Here is a 27657-nt window from a genome sequence, read left to right as displayed (position 1 = left end):
GACGTATGGGGTGAAAAGACTGGTAAAAAACAGAGAACGAAAATAGTTGGAGCACAATAGATGGACCACTGAGAGAAAAACAAAGCCTCAAGGTCGGACAAGGTACAAGGCCTCAAAAGACACGACACGAATTAACCGACGATATTTCATACAGGTATGAAAGATTAACACTGAGAATATTCCTAGGGACACACTATACGTACACACACCATAAAATAAATAGTTTTGACGAAAATACAAATGGAAACAATTACTTAACTTCGATAGTGTGGAGAGCGTGGACAGCTTCGAAAAAACGGAAACCTCGCCGGCAAGACCGGAAGCGGAAGTCCAATTTATGACGTAGATTTACTGATTCAAACTAATTTATGTTTTATTCAAATTTATTAATTTTATTCAAATTATTTCAATTATTTGAATAATATTTAATATAATATTAATATTTAATAATAATATATTTATTAATTAATATTTAATAATTAATATTTAATAATTAATATTATTATATTTAATAATTAATATTATTATATTATTATATTTAATAATTAATAATTATATTTAATAATTAATATTTAATATAAATAATAATATTATTTGAATAATAAAATTATTTTATTCAAATTTTATTCAAATTTTATTCAAATTTAAAATTTATTCAAATTTATTCAAATTAAATTAATTCAAATTAATTTAATTTATGATTTTATTTATTGATGACGTAGATTTATGTTCAAACCAATATGGCTGCCAAACTACGTAAGCGATGACGTCATCAATTTAATTATCCCATACAATTTTGTGTAGATCATGCTCAAGAAATTTTAAACTGATCGGATAAAGCGTTCTACTCATCTAATTATGATGTCATAATGACGGCATCGATGACATCATGAACATATATTGTTCCTCATGGGGAGTACTTGACAATGAGCTATGTTTCGATTTTTCCCATGGAGAGCTTTCGGAGATTTAGAGGTGCAAAGTTTTTCGGGTTTTCCAAGATGGCGCTCTACCACGTGACGTATGACGTCATCATTACCATTTTTCAAAATCTACAGGAGGAGGCGCTCCTATGGTGAGGATTTCTTGCCAATCGGACCAACAGTTGCAGAGAAAAGCATACTCACGTTCTGTGTGGACAAACAGACACATGGGACAGACAAACAGACAACCAAACAGACAAACGGACTCGAATGCAATACCCTCTCCTCTGGTGAGGGTAACAATTTCGTTTAAACATGGATGATTAGGTTCAAGGAGGAGCCAAACTGCAAAGAGCAATAGACCTATGATTATGTATTTATGGGGAGATTGGGTGCAAATAAAGATGGGACCAATGTAGAGATAAAGCTAGACAGAGTAGAAGGTCAGAGTTTGATACATGGTGATGGTAATTGGGAGGGGGGTTTTAGGAAAAGAGGGATTATATACAAGGGATGAAACTCGGGGAAGAAACCAAGTTGTAGGTCTGTTAATGGGGTGCATTCAACCAAGCCAGGCTGAAGAGTGGGTATGGCAGAAAGACCATGGGTTGCAAGATCAAACCAAAAGATAGCAGAACAGGATGAGGCTACTATTTTAACATGTCATGAGATGCCAATATTCCCTTTGGCTTTGGATTTTTGGAAGAATATAATTAACCAAGAACATCGCCTGATATTCAGTGAGAGCTTCCAAGGGACAGGTGAATAAAATGTTTTCAACGCCAAAGCGAAACGAATCGCTTGCAAATACCATGGAAGTTCACCAGGCGGGGAGGATACCAAAGGCAAAAGGTTTGCAGAGCAGAACAAGATTCCAAATACGTTTCGTCTTTCTTATTGTTGTCATCGTCGTGATAATGATAAATCGTTGTTGTTGTTGTTGTTGACATTCTGACTCCAAAAAATATGATGCTGCTATCTTGGAACGAGTTGTCATCCGTTTGATGGTGTCCGTTGTCATCCGAGTATCTTGAATGGTGTTGGTGTCCTGTTTTCTGAGGAGTTTGTAGACAGTGTGGTGAGTGTGACTAGAGTGAGTGATAGGTTGATGATGGTGAAAATGATGATTGGAAAGCTCTTGGTGAACGTCATCTCGGGATATGCTCCGCAGGTTGGTCGGAGCGATGAAGAGGAGGACAAGTTCTGGTGTGCGATAGAGAAGCTGATGGAAAACGTGAAAGATGAGGAAGTTGTTGTGGTAGGAGGAGACCTAAATGGACATGTGGGAAGGAGTATGGATGGTTTTGAGGGAGTTCATGGGGGTTACAGATATGGTGTGAGAAATGGAGAAGGTGAAAGGATTTTGGAGTCTGCTGATGGAGCTGATTTGTCGATTTGTAATACTCAGTTCCAGAAAGAGGATAATAAGCTTGTTACATACACGTCAGGTGGGGCGACGACAACCGTTGACTACCTGATGGTGCGTAGGCGAGATAGGGGGCACCTCCGGGACACAAAGGTGATCCCGGGGGAGGAGGCTGTTTCACAGCACCACTTGGTTGTCTGCGACATAAGGGTTAAAGGTGCGAGGAGAGCTCGGCGGATGAAGTACCAACCGAGAATGAAGGTGTGGAGGTTGAAAGAGGTGACAGTAAGGGAGGCATTAAAAGAGAGGCTGAGTAGGGTAGAGGATGATGTGGTTGAGCTTGAAAGTGGTTGGATGTCAATGAAAGCTAGTCTATTGGGAGCCGTTGGTGAGGTATGTGGATGGACAAAAGGACCACCGAGGCACTCGGAAACATGGTGGTGGGATGATGAAGTTGGAAAGAGGATGCACGAGAAGAGGAAGAAGTTCAAGGAGTGGCAGAAGGCGAAAGGTACGGGAGCAGAAACAGCAGAGCATGAAAGTTATAAGGCAGCCAAGAAGGCTGCAAAGAAAGAGGTAGCAAAGGAGCAGGAGGCATGTACGAAAATGTTCGGAGAACGCTTGGATTCGGAAGAGGGTCAGAGAGCAGTATTCAGGATGGCAAAGCAGGTAGCGAAAGAGAGGTGTGATGTGATGGGGGTGAGTTGCTTGAAGGATGAAGTGGGACAAATCGTTGTGGACCCAGATGGAATTAAAGGAAGATGGAAAAGATATATGGAAATGCTGTTGAATACAGAGAATGAATGGGATGGCAACATAGAGATTAACCCAGTTTTAGGACCAGCAGAGAAGATAACTGAGAAGGAAGTTGAGGAAGCGATAAAAGCAATGAAGAGTAGAAAAGCGGGAGGGCCGACGGGAGTTGTGGGAGATATGTTGAAGGCAGCAGGAAGTTGGGGTGTGAAGAGAATGACAGAGCTCTGTAATCTGGCGGTGAAAGAAGGCCGCATTCCAGGGGATTGGGAACTGAGTACCCTCGTCCCTCTATACAAGGGGAAAGGTGACCCTCTAGAGTGTGGCTCATACCGAGCGATAAAGTTATTGGAGCATGGAATGAAGGTATTGGAAAGGGTGTTGGAGAGGAGGATAAGGAAGAAAGTGAAGATCGACGAAATGCAGTTTGGATTTATGCCAGGAAGAGGAACGACAGACGTGCTTTTTATTGTGAGGCAGTTGCAGGAGAAGTACATGGAGAAGAGGAAGAAGTTGTTTCTTGGGTTTGTTGATCTGGAGAAAGCATTCGATAGGGTTCCACGCAAAGTATTGACATGGGCAATGAGGAAGTTAGGAGTGGAGGAATGGTTGATCAGAGTAGTGATGGCAATGTACAAAAGAGCGCGCACAGCTGTAAGGATGAAGGACGGGAACAGTGGTGAGTTTGAGGTGAAGGTGGGAGTGCATCAGGGGTCGGTACTAAGTCCACTACTATTTGTAGCTGTGATGGAGGTGCTGGCTCAGAACGTAAAGGAGGGTTTACCGTGGGAGTTGTTGTATGCAGATGATCTGGTGTTCATTGCGGAAAGTATGGATGGACTGAAGGAAAAGATGAACAAGTGGAAGGGATGTATGGAGACAAAAGGTCTGAAGGTGAATATCGGAAAGACGAAGGTGATGGCAAGTGGTAAAGCATGTGGTGAGGTGGAAAGAACTGGGAAGTGGCCCTGTGCTGTGTGCAGCAAGGGTGTCGGAGTGAACTCCATTCCATGTACAATGTGCGCTGAGTGGGTTCATCAAAAATGTAGTGGTCTGAGAGGGTCATTAACCAGTGTGGCAGCCACATTCAAATGTAAGGTGTGCACAGAGGGAGCTGCAGATGGAGGAAATGTTGAGTTGGATCTTGGAGACGGCGTGAAGCTGGAAGGTGTGAAAACATTTTGCTACCTCGGAGACATGCTGAATGGAGAAGGTGGATCAGACTCGGCAACGGTTGCTCGAGTGAGATGTGCATGGAAGAAGTTTCGGGAACTGAGTGGCGTGCTGATGAGGAGGGGAAAGTCGTTGAAGCTGAAGGGAAAGGTGTATGCTGCATGTGTGAGAAGTGTTATGATTTATGGGAGCGAGACATGGGTAATGAACGTAGAGCAGCAACGAAGGTTGGAAAGAGTGGAAATGCGAATGATTCGATGGATGTGCGGAGTATCGTTGATAGAGAGGAAGACAAATGATGAATTGCGAAAGATGATGGGAATAGAGCCTGTGATTGATGCTGTGAAGAGGAACAGGTTGAGATGGTTTGGTCATGTGTTGAGGAAGGATGAAAGTGACTGGTTGAGAAGAGTGATGGAAATGAATGTAGAAGGAAGTAGAGGACGGGGAAGACCGAGAAAGACTTGGCTAAAGATGGTTGAAGAAGAAATGCGGGCAAGGGGGTTAACAAGGAGAGATGCAGAAAATAGGGCAAAATGGAGAAGATTGTCATGGGGACCGCAAGGCTAACCCCCGCTCTAGCAGGGAAAATGGCCTTAAAATGCATGTTGTTGTTGTTGTTGTTGTATCTTGGAACGAGTTGCATTACGATTTGTGGCGTTTGTCTGGAGGTTGATGCTGTATGGAATCCTACATATGTCAACATACGTGTGTCTTTTGGCACCATCAATGTCAGCTACAGCAACATTTTCCTCGAGAATCAGGAGGCAGGAATTTGGAAGCTGACATTGGTAATGGCACACTCTTTTTAAAAAGTACCGTGAGATGTTTAACATGTTCAAGGAAATGCAGCACGATCGTTTCTCCAGAAAACATTGAATATTTTTTTAAATACTTTTACAAGAGGATGATATTCATAATTGAGTCAAGGCAATAATATTAGTCTTTGCACCTCAGAAAAAGCTGTTATGATATAATTAAGATTTGGCATAATTGGTCTTGCCACCTTGCACTCAGGGGTGAAGTGAGGTGTGAGGGAATAGGGGGGCCTGTCCTCACCATTTTATCAGAGCACAGAAAGCGAAATTGCACGCAAGCCTCAAGCAGTCGCAAGCCGTACTCACCTTGCCATAGAAATCACTCATCTGCTCCAGGGGCACATGTGTACCCTCATACAACTCCTGCACCTCCTCGTGTGGAACAAGACTCAACCCACTAAAATCAAACGACAAAGAACCCATTTGAGTCAAGGAGCATGCATACTTTATCTACATTTCGGATTCTATGCCAACTCGGTCTTTTCACTGTTTCGCCTTTATTAATATGTATCAATGTATTAAGTAAAAATTATCAAATTTGCACAGGTCTGTTTCACAATATAATTGCATTACTTAATTTCAGGGACAAAATATCAACAATAAATAAACAAGAAGACATCATGCAGAGCACAATACTTGCAAAATCCATCCTCCTCCTCCCCCCCCCCCCCCCCCCCATAAAAGGTTGCCATTGATCCATCAAATTGTCCATTTCATCAAGATTAAAATTGACAATCTTGATCAAAGCTTGGGTCAAAAGGAAGAAAAGTGACGATTTTTCAGATGAAAATTGATGATTTTAGAAGTTTGACCTTGAATTGACCTTTGAATAGTGGGTTTACTAATTTAGTGACTCATCATACAAATGCTGTTCAATTTTCACGTCAATCGGATGTAAAATGGCGATTTTAGAAATTTGACCTCCAGGTGACCTTTGACCTCAAAATCTATGGGCTTCTCAATTGTGACGACCTCTACAACTTGAAGTTTCATGACGATCAGTTTAGAATTGTGACCTGTAGACGAGTGACAGACAGACAGACAGACAAACAGACAGACAGAATAACAAACACAACCGACCAATATACGGTACTTGAAAAATCTTCGCTTTTCCAAGTAATAAGTCACTAATCACACCACATACCGTGAATGGATTTTTGGAAGATGCTTCACAGAGTCAAATACGGACTAATCTCTGCGTTTTCGTGTTGGAAAGGAAAGTTACGTCATACGTTTTTGTAACCACAACAGTCATTCTCATCCATTTGTAAAGGACTCTTGTGCACCATGTTATGGCATATATCTCCACACCCATACAGTCACATGTCTGTACATGCCAAATGATGTTTCTAGCAACCACATAACTGTCGTTCACAATGCATCTTGCAGTTATGCAGTATTTATAAAGCTCTAGCATTTATAAAGCTCTAGCAGTGCAGACTGCCTCGAGTCCATCATCCACTTGCTTCCAGTAGTAGATAGTGCAGGCCCATATGTCATAACAATATTGTTTGTGTTTTTTGTTTGTTAAAATTGATTTAGCAATGGATTCTGCTTCAGAATATTATAGAGATGTAAAAAAAATAGGGTTCCATTTTTTCTTTTACGTCTAATAGGTAGTAATTCGAAGAAATCCAAGATGGCCGCCATAAAATTTGGAAAATACACTTTTGTGCATATGTTTGTATCTAGATATCATATAAACATGAATAATATGTCCTTTTATATGTTTTCAGACCCAAGGAAGCCATTTCTGCCATTGTTTTTACAGAAAAATGCAAGGAAAATAAAATAGTGGACATATACCAGCCAAAGTGGGGTCGGCCGGCATGAAATCGGTTAATTAAGTTTCCACCATCTAGTTAAGGTCTGGTTTTGACTGTGTTGACGAAATGTGAATCTGAATAGTAGTATCTATCTTTGCAGGACCGACGACAGTTCAAGAGTGTCTAGAAAATTACACCTACCTTCAAGATGAGTGACTCACCACCCAGGAAGATTGAGAAGTCAGTAGATTTCGGACTTTGTTTTGTATGCCAAATGGCCATAGGGCAAACAGATTATACAACCTTTGTAACGAAACCAAAACTCTCCTCTGTCGAGAAACTGATGGCAGGTGCTGAGGAACAGTACACGTATGGTGAAACAAAGTTTGCATCATTGAATAGACGTTTGCAATATTCCTCTGCTGAAGAATTGCTCGCAAAAGGTCTCCGCTACCATAAAGCTTGTTACAAAGATGTTACCAATAAGATGCACATTGATCGAGCAAAGGCTAGGTTTGAGAAAGGAACAACATCAGGCAGTGCCGCAGAAATCCGACTGAAAAAGAGAGGACGACCAAGTTCTAGTGATCTAGGGGAAAGCACGTCAACATCCAGAAGGTGTTCCCGAGAACAGACATTTGACGCGCTCAGATGTGTCATATGCCAGGAAGACAGAGGAAGTGAACTACACAATGTGTCAACAAAGAACATGGGACTCCAGATCAGAAACATTGGCCAAGAAACAAGTAATGACAATCTGAAAGTGAGACTGAACAGTGTCATAAGTTCGCCTGACCCATTGCAAGCAATGGCTGAGGACATGAAATATCATTTACCATGTGTAGTTAAGGCCAAACGTGCTATAGTTAAGACGGAAAAACAAACAGAAACAACCAATGTTAACTTTGGTCAGGTGTTATCAGACCTTGAACTCATTGAAATTGTTGAAACTGCGTTGAATGATACTACTGAAAATGCTGTGCTGAATATGAATGAAATTCATGTAACCTATGTCAATTTACTTAAGGAGCACGACTTTCCGGTCTCAGACAACCATAGTTATAAGCCATACCTGAAACAATTGATCCTAGACAACATTGCCGATGTTCATTTCAGCCGGCCCTCAAACAAAACAAAGCCAGAGCAGATTCTTTCCACAAAGCTCAAAGACCACATGATATCAAGCACAATTACAGCAGACAGCATCAAAGACGATTTTAAAGTACTTTTGCGAGCTGCGAAAATATTGAGGAAAGACATCGCATCTTCCCCAGCATGGAAATTTAATGGAACCTTTGCTGATTACAAGCCACCCCCGATGCTCAACATCTTCTGCAAGCATGCAGTCATGGGAACAAGGAAAGTAGGAAATAGCAACAGGGAGGACTCCATTGGTGTGAGTGCATCATTGTTGGCGCAGCACTTTGTCGGTGCTTATAAATCTGACCGACAGGTATCGTACGAACCAAGAAGCGAGGATGGATCATTCAAACAACGATTTGAAACTCCATTGAGTGTGGGCTTAGCTCTCGACATACACAAAAACACACGATCCAAGGCGCTTGTAGAGAAACTTGCACATCTGGACCTCGCCATCTCCTACAAAAAGGTCATGGAGATTGAGACCAGCATTGCCAACTCCGTACTGAAGCAAATGGAGTCCACCGGAGGCATCTGTCTACCACCATGGTTGGTTCAGGACACGTTCGTCTGGTTTGCCATGGACAACATCGATTTTCTAGAGTCAACTCCTTGCGGGATGAATACCCTTCATGGTACAGCAATTGCGATCTACCAGCCTGTATCACCGGAGAAATCACCCATGATACCACCAATTGAACTTGACCGGTCATCAAAAGCTCAAACGATACATGATGCAGTTGGCTGTAAAACGTTGACCTGCAAGAAGCCAGCACCCGAGAAGAGAAAGAGCGACTGCAAGCTGCTCACATCAAAACCCGAGACAGACAAGAACAAGAAAACCGATATGACCTGGATGATTGGATGCCTGAACTTCGAGGAAGAAGGAGAAGTTGACGTCAAACTCACAGCTCCGGGGACGTGGGGAGCCTTCAATTCCTTGCTATCTTCGTCCAGTGAGAAGACCAATGTTGCTCTCGTTCCTCCGTTGATAAGGTCGCCTCCTACAGACTATGATACACTGTACACGGGTCTGATGAGAGCTCACAACATCACAACTCGTGTTATGGGGAGTGAGGCAATCACAGTCATGACTCTCGATTTGCAGCTATACGACCTGGCGATGAAGCTGTGGGTGGAACGCGAGGACATCAGGAAGCAATTCCTCTTCCGACCTGGTGAGCTACATGTTGTGTTTTGGGCCTTAGCTGCATTAGGAAAATACGTGGAAGGGAGTGGAATTGATCAGGCATGGGTCGAGGCTGGACTTTTCTCGCCAACCACAGTGAGCCAAATACTAAATGGGAGGCACTTGTATCGAGCTCTGGAGGCACACATGGTAACACTGATCGCTTTGTACAACCTGTACTTCCAGAGATTCCTGGCAATGGAACCTGAAGAAAGGGCCTATCTGAACGAGTCATCTGTTCGTCTGGGAGAGGCATATCAGAGAGACATCAGCGGGAGCATGGAGCCAGAGAAGAATCTATGCGACATTCTCAAAAAAACATTGGCCATGATGGAGTCCAGAGATATGACCAAAAAACTGGAACAATTTGAGGTCAGCACAAACAAGATACAGCGCTTCATCCTGAACTACATGAAACAGTTTGAGACTATCCTTCTGTTCATTAGAAGTACAAGACAACGTGATCTGCTGCTGCATATGGAGAGCATCGAGTCTCTCACGAAGTACTTCTTCGCTCACGATCATCTAAACTATGCTCGGTTGCTCCCTCTCTACATTTCAACAATGCAGGAGACTGAAAAGCAGCACCCAGAACTGTGGAGGGAATTCATGAAAGGGAACTTCTGTGTGACAAAAGGATTGGCAGGCTTCACATCAATAGCCCCAGACCATGGCATTGAGCAAGAAAACCGTACACTGAAGGTGATTGGAGGAATCGTAGGGATAACTCAAAATGAGAAGGCGCTTGACAAGTTCTTCCTCATTGCACCTGAGCTGTCAAAGTCACTGCACGAGTTTGCGGAGGGATATGGTCTTGGTGAAAACCAGAGCAGAAAACAACACCACGAAATCACGGGGGGAAAGCTTTCCCGGGTGATGAGCCATGCCTCCAAGCTTTCTAGGGTGTTCCGTGAACATGGCGATCCATTTATGGAAGAGGAAGTAGACGAGGTCTACAACCTGCTCACCAAAGAAGTCATGAATGAAAAAGTGTCCAGCGACATCTTAGAGCGCGACGAGATCGGACAACAGATGTTCCAGCAATTTGCCACAGATCGTTTAGCTGAGGGAAAACTTTCTGTGTGGGACAAAATGACGAAAAGAAAACTTCGAACATTCAAGAGTTCGAATGCCACAACAGAAGTGAGATCGGGCGACAAGCTGATCAAAGTCAAAGAAGAGCGAGGATTGTTGCAGAGGTTCATCGTTATCTCACGGAGCCGACCAGAGCTCGACCTGAAAGAATGTATTGGCACCTATGAATTTGGCATCGTTCCACGTTCTTTATTTGCATCTGATGGATCCCTCTTGTTGGCATACGACAAGGCAAAAATCCTTCGTCAACTTGAGCATCTGGCTGAGCCTGAAGAGCAGGATGTACATGATCCACCAGGAGAACCTATTTCGACAGAAATCAATGAGCATCAAGACGCGGGAATTGCCGCTTTGAATGATGCAGCAGCACACGCTGGGGAAGAAACTAATGACCCATCAACTGACTATGAAATCTCAAGCCAAAATTTGCAGGAACCCTCTCAGATCAGCCAAAACCCAGACACAACCACAAGATCAGGAGTGATCAATGAAAACGAGACTACTTCTCGCCATAGAGTGATAATCATTGATGGCATGGCTCTTGTTAACGGGATCTCCAAAACAGAACAAATGATTACATGCAGTGACTTTGCTCAATCGTTCATTGAACGCCTCGAAAATATTGCCGTGCATTATGATGACGTGAGGTTGGTATTCGACCGATACATCGATAACTCACTGAAAGACAAAATGCGCCTAAAGAGGACAAAGGGGAAATCAACATACTATCACGTCAGGGATAGTACATTGATCCAGAAGATTTCACTCAAAGATTTCCTTTCCAATGTGAAGACCAAGGCAGAGCTTACAGAGTACTTGGCTGTGAAGTGTCTATCTTACAGCAAGGCTCATCCAAACAAGTTGAAGAAGTTCATGGTGACATCAGGAACTAAGACCACGGGCAACACTGAAGTTCCAGACAGTCTACTCACGCACAGCCAAGAAGAGGCCGATACACTCTTAATTCTGCATGCTCTCACAGTCGACAAAGATGCAGAAGTTATCATTGATTCGCCAGATACCGATATCTTCCTCCTACTGATTCAGAGATTTCACGATCTACCACCTGCTACGAGGTTTCTCACTGGGAAGGGAAAGTTGAGGAGGAGCATTGCAGTCCAACCTATTCATGGCATGCTAGGAGAGAAACGTGCGTCTGCAATACTTGGATTCCACGCATTCACGGGAAGTGACATGTCTGGAAGGTTCGCTGGCAGGAGCAAGGACTGGTGCTTTAAGGTCTTCATGACATGTGACAACAAGATATGGGAGGCTCTGGAGTCTTTGGGACAAACTGATCCGTCACCAGAAGTGTGTTCCCAGCTGGAACGCTTCGTCTGTCTGCTGTACAAGTCTAAAGTTCACACGAAAGTAAACGAGCTTCGCTGGTTCTTATTCTCCAACCGTGCTGCTGAGGGAGAGAGTCTTCCACCTACCACTGGTTCGCTAAAGTTACACGTTCAGCGAGCACATTATATCGCAATGATATGGAGAAAGGCAGCAGAAAGCCATCCGTCCCTTCCATCACCTGTCGAGTATGGTTGGCAGTTACTTTCGGATGATGGGGTTTATGCCCCAAGTCGATGCCTGAATCCTCCAGCCCCAGAAGCAATAATGAATCTCGTGAACTGTGGGTGCAAGAAAGGGTGTATGGGAAGATGTAGCTGTCGCAATAACAATATTCCTTGTACTGAAGTTTGTGGGTGTGTGGGTTACAGTTGTAACAACAAAGCAAACATCAATGAACCGCGTGTGATAGATATGGATGAGGATGAATGAGGCATTCGTTTATGTGATCGTTTATGTTCATTCATCGTTTATGTTTAGGTGTGTGTGTATGTGTGTGCGTGTGTGTGTGTGTGTGTGTGTGTGTGCGTGTGCGTGTGTGTGTATTCAAAATAAATGTTATCAGTGAAGATTGTTTATTGAATCGATTCTAATTGGGAAATTATACGATCCGATTTCACGACGGCCGTCTCCATTTTGGCTGGTATATTGCCCACTATTTTAATTTCCTTGCATTTTTCTGTAAAAACAATGGCAGATATGGCTTCCTTGGGTCTGAAAACATATAAAAGGACATATTATTCATGTTTATATGATATCTAGATACAAAGATATGCACAAAAGTGTATTTTCCAAATTTTATGGTGGCCATCTTGGATTTCTTCGAATTACTACCTATTAGACGTAAAAGAAAAAATGGAACCCTATTTTTTTTACATCTCTATAATATTCTGAAGCAGAATCCATTGCTAAATCAATTTTAACAAACAAAAAACACGAAATTACTAATCGCCCTAGACTAAGAGCCAACAAATCGGTCTCCTTCTTAAGGATTGTGATGCCCAGCTGTCATCTCTGGCACACGGACAGCCTCAGACAGGAGAAATTGGGGGTTTTTTTGGTCTGTTTTTTACTTTTTGTATACAAGATCGAGGCTCGTGTAAGAGCTAACATTAATCACAAAAAAAACCGGACACATAAAACATATAATAAAGAGAGTGGGAGACAAGATGGGGAGGGAGATGGAAGCACACAAGTAGAACAGTAGAGAACAGAAACATCGGGAGATCTGTGGGAGGGAGAGGGCTTGGGGGGAGGAGGCATGGGAAGGAGGAGGGTGGGAGAGGTATAAAACACATGGACACTGCTAGGACATGCAGGAAAGAAGTTGAGATTTCAAAAAAGTGGATCTGGGGTGAATGCTGGCAGATCATGTGCGACCTGTAGGAATATTTGGGGGACAGATAACAGATAGAGCTGGGGGAGCTAGGCCGGATAGGAGTCTGCAGAAGACAGAAAGACCACCAACCTGCCTGCGGTGAGTGAGTGAAAGGCCCTCAGAATCAGCTTCATCACGGGAGATTCCAATGATTCTGAAAGCTTTAGTTTCAACAGCGTGAAGCCGAGGTTGGTGTGAGGAAGGAGCACCAGCCCAGAGTGGAGAGCAGTATTCCATTGAGCTGCGGATGAAAGCCTTGTATGTGGTGAGGAGCTCAGGTGTGCCGAGGAAGGACTTCGTACGACGGAGGATGCCCAGTCGGCGACTGCCTTTGGAGGCCAGCTTGGAAATGTGATTTTCACAGAAAATATCATGGCAGATAGCGAGACCCAAAAGCTTGAGTGACAGAACCTCTTGGAGAGGATTGTTGAGAAAGTAGATGGGAGGGTTGTCCAGTCGGTCCTTTTGGAGAGACAAAGTAAGAGTGTGAGATTTGTCAGGATTGAAAGACATGTTCCACTTGTTTGACCAGTCTGTGATTTTGTCCAGGTCTGCACAGAGTGACGAGGCAGCAGACAGCCGATCTGAGGGATGAGGAATGGAGCGGCAGAGAGTGGAGCCATCAGCAAAGAGATCGAGAGGATTTTCCAGAGAGTCGGAGAGATCATTGATGAAGACCAGAAAAAGCACAGGGCCCAGAACACTACCTTGGGGGAAATCCAGCCTGAACAGGAAGGGGAGATGAGAGAAATCCATTCAGGGACACACGTTGACTACGACCACAGAGGAAGTCCGCAAGCCATGCATGGAGATTTCCTTGGATACCATAGGAGAAGAGTTTGGTGAGCAGAGCGGAGTGCCAGACCGTATCTAAGGCACATGATATGTCAAGGGAGACAGCTCCGATTTCCTGTTTGACATTGGGGACCTCCATCCATTGTTGAGACAGCAGAAGCAGCATGTCCAGAGTAGAGTGACCTGGTCTGAAACCAAATTGATGATCAGAGATCAAGAAAAGAGAAGAGGAAGGATTTGATATCCGAAGCAATGATGGATTCCATGACTTTGCTGATAAATGGGAGAAGGCTGATTGGTCTGTAGTTGCTAGGATCTGTTTTTGCACCTTTTTGTGTAAAGTGGTGATGTTAGCTGATTTCCAAGCTGATGGCAGATGACCATGAGAAAAAGAGAGGGTGAGGAGAATCAAGAGAGGGTGGGAAAGAGCGGCAGGGGAGGATTTTAGGACCTGTAGGCTGATGCCGTCTGGTGCAGTTGCAGAATCAGAGTCGAGGTTTGACAGAACCTTTTCCACCTTGTCAGGAGAGAAGGCCACAGAGTCCAAGAGCAGCTGGGTTCGACTGGGTAAGGTGGGTGCAGAGAGAGATGGGTTTGGGACACAAGATTGTGAGGCAAACTCAGAGTTGAGGCATTCGGCTTGTCACGTGTGGTGTCAACTGTGTAGCCATTTGAGGTAAGGGAGGGGATGGAGGGGAACAAACACCACAAACAGATTTGACCAGACGTCACCAGGATTTGGAGGAAGGCAACAGGTTTGAGAGTTCAGTCTTGAGAGTAGAGAGATAGTGCTTCCTGGCTCTCCTGAGGGTAGACACACACACTTGTTCCGAGCTTGGTGGAAGGAACTGAGATTGCCTTCAGTTGGATTTGCCTTCCAAGAGGCAAAGGCAGGTTGTTTCAGGGCAACTGCCTCACCACAAGATTCAGTGTACCATGGACGGGAGCAAGGGTAAGACAACTGAAGACGAGCTGGGATAAATCTGTGCATGAGAGAGCAGTTTACTTTGGAAGAATTCCCAGGAAAAGTTGATGTCAGAGGCAGTAGAGATGGGAGACCAGTCCAGATGATTGATGGCTTCTTGAAGACCATGCCAGTCCGCCTGAGTGAAATGCCAGACTCGTCGATGCTGAGGAGGCTCTCGGAGAATGGCCAGAGAGGTGTCCACTTCAACAAGGAAATGATCAGATAAACCGATTGGAGCAGAAGAAGAACAGCAGACATTTGCAGGGAAGTTTGTCATAACCAAATCTAGAAGAGAACATGCTCTGTTGACTGAGATCCAGGTCAGGAAATTGACAGATTGTGTCAGTTCCAATGAGTTGCAGAAGTCATGCCATGGCTGGTGAGAGAGGTACCCACACCCAGCCAGCTAGCATGATGACAGTTGACTGATGACTTTCATTGTTGTGATGCATACGACAAGTTTTTGTGACTTGCCCTGGTAATAACCGATGAGCTTGTCTGATAGGTACTTTGTGGGCTCTGCTTTAGCATTGAAATGCAAAATTAAGTTTTTCATTATTGTCATTTCATGTTGTCATATTGTCAAAAAATTCATTATTGTCATTGACGTGATATCTTGGATTGGTGATGTCATGGATGTTCTGTATTCACACGTTTCTTTGAAAGATACTGGTCAAGAACAACCCTAATTTCATCATAAGATGCTCCCATTCCAACTACAAGGTCGACACGTTTTCTGGTAAAGTGCATAGCATTTGACATATCTGAGGTTTTACGTACCATATTAACTGTGCATATTTCACCAATGATTAGAACTGAAGAATGTCACCAAATTCAGGTTTGGCTGTGCCTTCTGGTGAAAGCAAATTGAGAACTGATGACAACTTGGAATTGGCTTGAGAGCATTATCATGGATCTATCTGGATGGAAGAATCCCTGGTGTTGGGCTAGCGGCTAGGGTGCCGGCTTAGGATCCTAGGATCCTGGGTTCGAATCCCGGTCAATCGCTGAATTAACACCAGGGGGGTTGACTCAGCCTGTCATCCTTCCGAGGTCAGCTAATTTGAGTACCAGTTCACTGGTAATTCCCTGCTTGTCGTTAAAGGCGGCAAAAAGGGTTGGCGTCAGGAAGGGCATCCGGCCGTAAAACATTGCTTCAAAAAGGGGACCGAAAAACAACAACAACCACTGTTCCCGAAAAAGGCCAACCCCCGCTTGCGGGGAAAAATGGCCTCTAAAGGTGGTTTTATTTTATTTTATCTGGATGGAAATTGCAAGGTAGAGATGCATTCAATTCAAAAATCTCCAATGGCATCCTTGTCAACAAGGTCAGGCTTACTTCTTGCTGCAACGAGTAACCTAGAAATAAATCGTATTTCCTGCTTGATCGCTATCAACTCATGATTTACTTTTGTCTTCACTCTTGATTGATATCCCTGAAGTACGAGAAGTTTCTCTTTTTTTGGGGTGTCCCAAAATTTCACTCTTTTGCCTGTCATTCTCGAGGAAACAAACTTTACCCATGCTTTTTGCCCCAAATTGATCTACATCTTGAGTTCTTGCTCAATAGTTGGTTTCATCATATGATGTACGAGCAGGAGAACCCGGCATTTCTGAGGGGGTGGGAAGGGCAGGAGAGGGAGGCGTGAGGAAGGGAGTGGGGGGGGGGGGGAGTTGAAGAGGAAGGGGAGAAGAAGGTGAGGAGAGGGGGAGGTGAGGGGAGAGGGAGGGGAAGATATACTACATTTACATATTTGGGGGGGGGTGGCTTTGACAGGCCCCTCCGTTTTAGGGGAGGGGGGTAAGAGAAGGAGGACAAAATTTCCCGTGCAAGAGGTGCTTTAACCTCGGTGTTGTCCAGGTAAAAAAGGAAAATGTAATACCCTCTGCCACCATCACCAGGTGGCACTAAACGGTACACATTTACATGGATAATTTACGCCCCTCCCCCGGCCCCCCCCCCCCAGACCCCCTCCATGAGGCCGTGGCTACATAGCCTATGTTACCCACCAGAAAAAGTTATATTTGTATTTGTACCCAGAGTAAAGTATATACCGGTAAGCGTTTATAGCTGGAGAACCAGGTGAAGCTCAAGCAAAGAAGAAACTAACATATTTGAAATAAGGGCAAATATAATGGAAAAGCAATTACATCCAAATCAGAATCGATGACAAATGCCAAATCATTTTACCTCGTCGTTCATCCTTCCGAGGTCGGCTAATTGAGTACCAGTTCACTGGTAATTCCCTGTTTGTCGTTAAAGGCGGCAAAAAGGGTTGGCGTCAGGAAGGGCATCCGGCCGTAAAACATTGCTTCAAAAAGGGGACCGAAAAACAACAACAACCACGGTCCCCGAAAAAGGCCAACCCCCGCTTGCGGGGAAAAATGGCCTGTAAAGATGGTTGAATATATGCTGGTTTCAGTTGGATCTTGGAGACGGCGTGAAGCTGGAAGGTGTGAAAACATTTTGTTACCTAGGAGACATGCTGAATGGAGAAGGTGGATCAGACTCGGCAACGGTTGCTCGAGTGAGATGTGCATGGAAGAAGTTTCGGGAACTGAGTGGCGTGCTGACGAGGAGGGGAGTGTCGTTGAAGCTGAAGGGAAAGGTGTATGCTGCATGTGTGAGAAGTGTTATGATTTATGGGAGCGAGACATGGGTAATGAACGTAGAGCAGCAACAAAGGTTGGAAAGGGTGGAAATGCAAATGGTTCGATGGATGTGTGGAGTATCGTTGAGAGAGAGGAAGACAAATGATGAATTGCGAAAGATGATGGGAATAGAGCCTGTGATTGATGCTGTGAAGAGGTTGAGAGGTTGAGATGGAACAGGTTGAGATGGTTTGGTCATGTGTTGAGGAAGGATGAAAGTGACTGGTTGAGAAGAGTGATGGAAATGAATGTAGAAGGAAGTAGAGGACGGGGAAGACCGAGAAAGACTTGGCTAAAGATGGTGGAAGAAGAAATGTGGGCAAGGGGGTTAACAAGGAGAGATGCAGAAAATAGGGCAAAATGGAGAAGATTGTCATGGGGACCGCAAGGCTAACCCCCGCTCTAGCAGGGGAAATGGCCTTAAAATGCATGTTGTTGTTCTTGTTGTTGAATATATGCTGGTGAATGTGCCGTTCATCACGTTTGAGTTAAGTTTGATGACGTTCAGGAAGAAGAAGAAGCATTACCACTAACTTCGACCGCTTCCAGAATCGTTTGATTATTTGTGTTCAAATGTCTGGTGATTGTTTTGTATTTATTGATGCAAATGTGTACTTGTATATAACTGACATTAATCAAAAAGGCTTAGGCACTATAGAGCGATTTTTAGAGCGATCTCTGGATGCCCAAGATATGGAAAAGCCAAAAATAATTCACACCTTTGGATGGAGATCTTCTTGGGCTGAGGGAATAAAAGGTATCCCCAGGCTTTGACAACCAGCAAGCAGAGAACTATGATCATTCATCAATAAATGAACTGGAATAACCCCCATCTGTGAACCCACTGAACAGAAAGGAGCAATGATCGACAAGTGGTCCAGACAGCACCCCATTTGGGAATACATAGCCACCTACGAGTTATTCTCGAATTCCTGTTTTCACACTTAATCTTCTTAAATTTGCTTTTGTCATTCAAATGTGCAACGTTCAAGCCAGGCGAGCTTGCTATGGTACATACTGAATGGAAACATTGCAGGAATGCTGTCAGCAGTGTCGTTGGGCATATTCACATATCTACCAGGTAAAGGCTGTTGGACTATTGATACACATTAGTGTTGTACCGATCTACCAACAAAGATTGCGGACATGAGTTCATTGTAGTGTTTAGCTTACACTTTTCTTCTGCAAATGGTTGTTAGGAGTCAATAAGGAAGCAATCGACATTTAAATAGGATCACCGATGTAATTTGAAGCCTCATGACTCCATAATCATCAAAAGCACCCAAAGTGATGCACAAGGTATAATCTCCCAAAAGAAACCAGCCTCACTGCAAAATGTATCCTCACCGATGCACAGTTCCCGGCTCAATGTAGTGAAATGCATCGATCTTCATGAGCAAGCTCTGGGAACAGCAGAGAAATGCAAAAAAAAAATTAGAAACATGTAATGATAGTCACCTAATCAAAATATATGTAGCATGAGATAAAAGAAGAGCTTTGACTGGTTATTGTAGAGATAGCATACTTACCTTTTACCTGTCTAATCTGAGTTAAGTTCCCAACCTGACTATAAAATGTCAGATTGGTGCTTCACATGTGCAGGGTGCTGCAACAAAAAACGCTTGCTATCTTCAGGTGAACGTCAGGCCAGGCCTCACAAGATGGTTTGTGAAATACCTGGGCCAAAACCATCTCTGGCCGCCCCCCCCCCCCCCCCAAGTAGTTGGAAATAATTGGGCCCATGGAAGAGATATCTCGTAATAATCACAGCAGAAGGCCAGATAAGAGGAGATAAACAAAATCCCAACAACAAAAAGATCAACTCAGTTCAGCCTGACATGTTCGTAGGATATTGGAAACAACTCAACAAAACGCTATTGAGCATTAGACAAACACATTCAGCAATGGATGGCAAGGATGGCTGTCGCAAAAATAAATAAATTAATAAATAAATAAAAAGAGCTGTAAACCGAATACAATTAATTGTTTCACCTGTGGTTATCAAATGAGAGGGTCAAGAGCAATTGGTTGTGCCCTTGCTAATGCTAGAATCATGGCTGAAACATCTCAAACTAGAACGGCACTCAGTAGAGAGCACACTACCGCCTGGTGAACAGTTTAGGTTTTCTGTCCCACCGATAGGCCGGATCTGGATTCGTACCTGAACCAAAATCTAATCGGCTTGTTCTTGTCACCTACCCAACTCATCCACCAGGTTTATTCATAACTCGTCCATAACTTTTTTTAATATCATGTTATATAATCGCTTTTCACCCGATCTCTTCAATGGTGAAGAATCACTTAAAAAATAAATAATTCTTGTAGTGGAATTCCATATTCAGATGTTCACCAAAATCGAAACGATTAGTCCATTTCACACACACACAAACTCTCCACCAAGTTTCGCCCAAATCCGTCCACAAATTTTTGAGATATCCTGCTATATATCATTTTTGGCCATATCACTCAATGGTGAAGAATCACTTAAAATATTCTACGAGCCGGATCCAGATCTTCACCTAATTTGAATCGATTCTTCCTTGTCACACACACACAGCCTGTCCACCAAATTTCGTCCAAATCCGTCCACAAATTTTTGAGCTATCCCGCTATGTATCGTTTTTGGCCCTATATCCCAATGGTGAAGAATCACTTAAAATATTCTACGAGCCGGATCCAGATCTTCACCTAATTTGAATCGATTATTCCTTGTCAAACACACAGCCTGTCCACCAAATTTCGTCCAAATCCGTCCACAACTTTTTGAGATATCCCGCTATGTATCGTTTTTGGCCCTATATCCCAATGGTGAAGAATCACTTAAAATATTCTACGAGCCGGATCCAGATCTTCACCTAATTTGAATCGATTATTCCTTGTCAAACACACAGCCTGTCCACCAAATTTCGTCCAAATCCGTCCACAAATTTTTGAGATATCCCGCTATGTATCGTTTTTGGCCCTATATCCCAATGGTGAAGAATCACTTAAAATATTCTACGAGCCGGATCCAGATCTTCACCTAATTTGAATCGATTATTCCTTGTCAAACACACAGCCTGTCCACCAAATTTCGTCCAAATCCGTCCACAAATTTTTGAGATATCCCGCTATGTATAGTTTTTGGCCCTATATCCCAATGGTGAAGAATCACTTAAAAAATTATACTAGCCGGATCCGAATCCGGATCTACACCAAAATCTAATTATTTCGTCCTTGTCACACATGCTACCTCTCTGCCAAATTTTGTTCGAATACGTCGACAACTTTTTGAGATATTTTCTTCACAAACAGACAAAGAGACAAACGGACAGACAAACAGACAGGGGTGAAAACATAACCTCCATCCACCTTTGGTGGTGGAGGTAACTATATCAATGCCATACATAACCTAATCCATTTCAATAAATATTTTATTCAGAGGCAGAGCCTGGCTTGCAAAGCAGATTATTCATAGTCAGGCTATTTTCAGACAACTTCTCCAAGCTGTTATAATGCAGCAAAGATTTACGATGCACAAAGCAGACCTTTAAGAGAGTGGGCAAATTAGTTGGAGTAGCGTTTCTCTTTGTAAACGTTCACTCTTAAAGGAGGGATAAGAAACCCCTCATCACAACCGGGCTATTTCCAAGCTGAAAAAAGGTTTTTATATGAGTAATCGAAGGCTCATGTAAAAGCGCAAATATTGCAAGAATTATGTTCATGGAAAGTTGTGATAATCACAAGATTGTAAAAGTGTGCATTTGGTGACTCAGAAATAGATGGGCATTCTGGGTACATTCAGGTAGTGGACAAAAAATAAAAAACATAGGGACAATGCCCCATTACCCCAAGCGCTCACCTGGTATAATAAATAGTATACTGCACTGAGAAATGGTATTTTAAACCAATTTCAATGGTTGTTAGAAGACAGGGCAGCATGTAAATCATACTAACAACTAACATAATCATAAGACTTTAAACAAACAAACAAAAAAAATACCTATTTTGGGGGGGCAACCGAGTGCCTCCCTCCTACCCCATGAACATCCTCAGACCCCAATTTCTCCAATGCCTTGAACAAACATTGGTAGATCGCGGATGAAGGTTGTGGTGACGTTTCATAAAAATTGTGTGTGTAGGTTCTGAGAAAAAAAGCAAATACCAATTTTTTTTTGGGGGGGGGGGGGGGGGCAAGAACCCAATAGACTAGCTTAGCCTGCGCATCGTAAGAGCATGACCAAGGGTTGGCGTCAGGAAGGGCACCCGGCCATAAAAACATTGCCTCAAACAGGGAACCATGATTGTCATGGGGCCCGCAAGGCTAACCCCCGCTCTAGCGGGGAAAATGGCCTTAAAACGATCATTCATTCATTCATTCATTCAGCCCCCATTTTTTAAATGAGAGGAACAAACTTTGGTTAAATTTCATCAGAATTGCATATGTAGTTTCTGAGAAGAAAGCAAATACCTATTTAGGGAGGAAAGCCCCCCCATCCCCATAGACCACCTTAGACCCCGATTTTTTTAATGCCAAGAACAAACATTGGTACATCACGGGTGATGAAGGTTGTGGTTAAATTTCATCGGAATTGCGTGTGTAGTTTCTGAGAAGAAAGCAAACACCTACTTTGGGGAGAAAACCCCACCCTCTCCCCTCCCACCCCCCCCCCCCCCCCCCCCCCGTGAACCCTCAAAAGGGAAGATTTTTTTTAATGCCGTGAACAAAATTTGGTATGGTGAAGGTTGGGGTAGCGTTTCATCGAAATAGTGTGTAGTTTCAGAGGAAAAATAAAATTCCTATTTTAAGGGGGGGCGGGGGGGTAAAACCTGGATCCACTTTGACCCCCGGTAAACGCCCTTAGACCCCCATATTTTTTATGCCATGAACAAACTTTCGTCACAACACAACAAATTTAATTTGTGCCAAATTTGGTCGCAATTGGTAGTTTCAGAGAAGAAGTTTCAAGTGTTTACGGACGGACGGACGGATGGACGGACAGACTGACTGACTGACTGACTGACTGACTGACTGACAACGACGCACCATCGCATAAGCTCCCCTGAAATTCGTTCCAGGTAAGCTAAAAATGGAAGCACCAATGTAAAGTCACTTAATAGGACGTTAAGCCACCACATGCGGCTCGTACAGCCTGTAAGCGCCGTGGCATAGAGTACAATGTCTGGAATTCTGCAGGAGGGATGCGGCACCATTCTTCCACGAGAAAGTCAATCCACTCACATCTGTTTGATGAAGGTGGAAAACGCTGTCTCGGGCATTGTTCTGGAATATCCAATAAATGCTCCACCGGGTTCAGATCTGGTGACCGAGAAGGCCATGACATATGGATAACATCAGTGTCATGCTCATCAAACCATTGGGCGATAACACGTGCTCTATGGATGGTAGCAATGGGAAGGGGTCTCCTTTTGCAGCTATGCTAGCCATACTTATTTATAGGCAACCAGGCCTGTGCAGTATTTTACACATGACCCTAAGCATCTTGGGATGTTATTTGCTTAAATAACACATGGGCCACACACCTCTGTGGAAGCCGTTACTTAGTGTCCATGCTCTATGGATGGTAGCAATGGGAAGGGGTCTCCTTTTGCAGCTATGCTGGCCATAATTATAGGCAACCAGGCCTGTGCAGTATTTTACACATGACCCTAAGCATCCTGGGATGTTATTTGCTTAAATAACACATGGGCCACACACCTCTGTGGAAGCCGTTACTTAGTGTCCCTCATCTACCCAGGTGTTTTCATTTTTTTGTTCACTGCCCGTATGTAGGCGGAGAGGAAAATCAATAAATTTGCAGTTTATCTGGAATGAGGAAAACCATTAGGAAGGGTCTCATTAGATGGCACAGGCAACACAACAAAATTTAGATCAGCACACAAAGTTTTTCAAATGCCAGGCCTGGTCTACAGCCGATGTTTGAAAGACTTGGGCCAATAACATTCACTGGCTACCCCCACAAGAGGGTGGGAATAATTGGGGCCATAAAAATAAGCAATAGCAGTAGTAGTATTTGTAGTAATAGTAGTATTTATAGTAGTAGCGGCAATGTTTTGCAGACTACTGATCTGCATTTCAGGGGAAGAGAAAGAAAACATGCATTTTTTGCTTTCTGCTGAAGCAATTTTTATGCAAACACAAACAGGTTTATATTTTCACAGCTCGTTTTTGCTCCAACTTCATGCAAGTGCCAAAAATAGAACGGCAGGTCACAGATGAAAAAAAAAAAAAGTGCATCCAAAGCAATTAGTTGGACAGTCAACCAGGTGAAATGGTTCTGGCTGAAGTCTTTCAGTAGCTGCCTGGCTAGGCCTGACATTCAAATCTGGCAGGAATTTGTAATTTGTTCAGGGTGTTTGTGATCATTTGCCTACTTCTTGTGAATGACACTGTGGGGTCTTTCACGTCCACAAATCCCCGCCCCCTCACCAACACCACCTCCCCGCAGTGCTGGCAGACATGTTCTCCAACTTAACGTCCTTCCGAAGGACAGCGCACACATTAATGCATCACCCAGCACTGTGAAACATGCATCACCCTGCAGACAATTTATAGCTGGGTGGAGATTCAAACCCAAGATAGACAAGCCATACCAGAAATACAATGCCACATGGACTGTGCCCACGCCAAAACGCTTTTTACTGTGGGGGCAAGAAGCAACACACTGGAGTTAATGCTCCAAGTATTAAACCAAGCAGTCAATAATTTGTATGAGGCGACACAGTGGATTACGCACCTTCTACCCCGAATGGCCCATAACTACATCCATTATATTTAGGCAATTGACGAATTTATCCATCCTTTATTATGAATCTATAAGCCAAATCGTCAGCATGGTAAAAATGGCAGGAACATGAACTTGAACACAGCCTTTATGAAATACATAATTTAATTGGCAAAAGACGGCACAAAATCCCAGACTTAAAGATAGTCAGAAAACAAAACAACTTTTTAGACAAAAGAAATAAACTACCGCTCTGACAACAAACACACACACACACACACACACACACACACACACACACACACACACAAACACACACACACCTGGGTGAGTGAGGGAAATAGCAGACATGAATGAAGAACCCCACACTGACAGGTAGTGGATGAAAACTGTAAACACCAACAGAATTGCCACTTAATAGGATGTTGGGCCACTATGTGCATCCAGGATGGCATGGTTTAGACGTGGCATGGAGTCAACAAGGGCCTGGAACTGTTCTGCAGGAATGTGGCACCATTCTTCCAATTCACGTCAGTTTGATGGAGGTGGAAACGGCTGTCTACGGCGCCTCTCCAGACAGTCCCACAAATGCTCTAAGGGATTGAGATCTAGCGATTGGGAGGGCCATGGAAGATGCGCAACTTCATCCTCATGCTCCTCAGCCACCCGGCGACAACACGTGCCCTGTGAACTGAAGCATTGTCCTCAAGAAAGACTCCACCCTCCAAGGAAGGAATAAATGCGGCATCATTGGATGCAGATGATCACTCAGAATGGTAACATAGCACTCTGCATCAATCCTGCCTTATAATGGAATTAGTGGATCCAGGCCATGCCAGGAAAATGCGGCCCACAACATTATGGAACCGCCAGAACCTTTTACTGTTGGAACCAGGAACTCTGGGCTGTAGAGCTCGCTGCGCTATAGCCACATGTGCTCACGTCCATTCGTGGAGAACATGGTGAAGGACAGCTCATCAGACCATGTCATATTCATCCAATGCTCGGCAGTGCATTTCCTATGCTCCTTGCACCACTGAGTCCGGACCCACAAAAAGTCACTGAGATATACTTTTGCGGCCATGCTGGCTTTTCTTACCAGACTCGAGCGACGGCCCACATATACATACATATATATTGTATTATAACCGAGCGAGGTACCCATGCTTATGGATGGGTGGAAAGCCACAAGCAAACAAACAATGTGGAAACAGTGAATGCTAAACCATGGAACCAATAAATTCCGCATTCCTGCGCAACCTTCAGTCGTCCGGCCTGACCAACGTCAGGCATTGACTGTAGGCTCGTGAAGGACTTGGGCAAAAAACGTCTGCCGTCTGAATGGTTCTATACCCAGTCAATGGCGAATCTGCACATGGCGAATCTGCACATGGCGAATCTGCACATGGCGAATCCGCGAATGTCACGGTTAGAAAGTAGAAACACTCACATCATTTCCTCATTCATATTTAAACTCAATATCTCTGTTTTCATTCCAAACAGCATCATTCCATTCATAAATTGATACTACAAAAAAAACTGTGTTAAATCATGATTGTATTGAGATTGTATTGATAGGTATTCAGACCTGGATAAAATCACAAACTGGTCAAACAAGTGCAACATGTCTTTCAATACTGACAAATCTCACACTCTCACTATATGTCTCCAAAAAGACAGTCTGGACAACCCTCCCATCTACTTTCTCAAAATTCCTCTCAAAAAAAGTTCTGTCACCCAGGCTTTTGGGTGTCACTATCTGCCATGATCTTTCCTGGGAAAACCACATTTCCAAGCTGGCCTCCAAAGCCAGTCGCCGACTGGGCATCCTCAGTCATGCGAAGTCCTTTCTGTGCACCTCTGAGCTGCTCACCACATACGAAGCTTTCATCTGCAGCTCAATGGAATACTGATTTCCCCTCTGGGCTGGTGCTCCTGCCTCACACCTAATGTCATGGCCAAAAATATTGGCACACTTGCACTTTTTTCAAATAATGCACCATTTCTTCCAGAAAATTGTTGAAAAAAAAAAAATCTTTTCGTATCCACATATGTATTTCTTTGCTTTGCAGTAGAACAAAACAAAAAAAGCTGAAAAAAATTACTAAATCTTAGCTTGTTCCATACAGAAATCCTAAAATGGCCCGGACAATATTATTGGCACCTTTTAGAAGTTGTTAGATATAATTAGATTTCAAGCAGGTGATTCTCCTTTTCTATGGAATTGAACTCACCTGTGGTGAGTTGCAGGTGCCTGCAATATAAAAATCACTCATTAAATCAGTTTGAATAGAGAAAAGCAGTCTTTCTGCTGTTTTGTGTCACTGTGTGTACCACAACGAGCATGGAGAAAAGAAAGAAAACCAGAGAATTGTCTGTGGAGATCAGACACAAGATTGTAGTCAAGCATGGACAATCTCAAGGCTACAAGTCCATCTCCAGAGACCTTGATGTTCCTGTGTCCACCGTACGCAATGTTATCAGGAAGTTTAAGGCCCATGGAACTGTAGCCAACCTCCATAGACGTGGCCACAAGAGAAAACTTGATCGAAGATTGCAGCAAAGGATTGCTTGAATGATGGAAAAAGCACGTCGATCAACTGCGAAACAGATTCAAGCTGACCTTCAGACACAAGGTATGACAGTTTCAACTTGCACCATCCGTCGCCAACTCGATGAAAGGGGGTTATATTGTAGGAGACCCAGGAGGACCACACCGCTAAGAAAGCCTGACTGGAGTTTTCCAAAACACACCTGAACAAGCCAAAATCCTTCTGGGAGAATGTCCTGTGGACAGATGAGACCAAATTAGAGCTTTTTGGTAAAGTACATCATCTCTATGCTTACAGAAAACAAAATGAAGCCTTCAATGAAAAGAACACCTTCCCTGCAGTCAAACATGGAGGAGGTTCAGTGATGTTTTGGGGTTGCTTTGCTGCCTCTGGCACTGAGTGCCAAAAATAGTTGGTGTTTGAATTCAGTTAGCTGATATCTAAATCCTATTCAACTTTCAAGACAAATGGATTAAGATTGAGGATTTTAGAAATTGGAAGAAAGTGCTTGACCTTTGGCCCATGTTGACCTTTTGACCTAAAAAATAAATAGGATTCTGTCAGACCACCAACTCTTCCATTTGGTGAATTTTTGTGAAGATCGGTTTAAAATTGCAACCTGTAGGCAAGTATAAGTGATCGGACAGACAAACACACACACAAACCAGAGTGATCAACAGACTTCGCAAAAAAAAAATTTTTTGCCAAATACTAATGCACAAGACCAACCAATATACTTGAAAAATCTTCGATTATCATAAGTAATAAACACAAATATAAATAAACAAGTATGCCAAAGACAAAAAATATATATTTTGTTTCCAAATGTATTGCCTATATACAATGGCATCAGAGAAGGAATTATATTTCAGCCCAATGTTAGTTATAATGGACCCCACTGCTCTCCATCGGCACCTAAATTTGGGTTTGGAGAGTAACATCGCAACAAATCTAACAAATACAACAAAAGCAGATATCGTCTCATATTTTACGTTAACTCAGTTGCAAATTTTCCTCT

At 43.4% G+C, this 27657-nt stretch overlaps 1 protein-coding gene across 3 annotated transcripts in view; it reads right to left on the bottom strand.

Annotated features, from left to right (window-relative positions):
* LOC137424593 (5'-nucleotidase domain-containing protein 3) overlaps positions 1–27657 on the bottom strand; it is a 114379-nt gene that overhangs the window by 62545 nt on the left and 24177 nt on the right. For all 3 annotated transcript variants that reach the window (XM_068112196.2, XM_078775645.1, XM_068112197.2), the window contains exons 4-5: positions 18710–18765; positions 5340–5430 (exon numbers count right to left, since the gene is read on the bottom strand). In XM_068112196.2, coding sequence (XP_067968297.1) covers positions 5340–5430; positions 18710–18765 — 147 coding nt within the window. The remainder of the gene's footprint in view (positions 1–5339; positions 5431–18709; positions 18766–27657) is intronic.

Source organism: Myxine glutinosa, chromosome 4, assembly GCF_964187855.1.
Source record: "Myxine glutinosa chromosome 4, kmMyxGlut1.1, whole genome shotgun sequence".
NCBI lineage: Eukaryota > Metazoa > Chordata > Myxini > Myxiniformes > Myxinidae > Myxine > Myxine glutinosa.
Note: the sequence above shows the minus strand (reverse complement) of the source record. Positions and strands in the feature narration are given on the sequence as shown.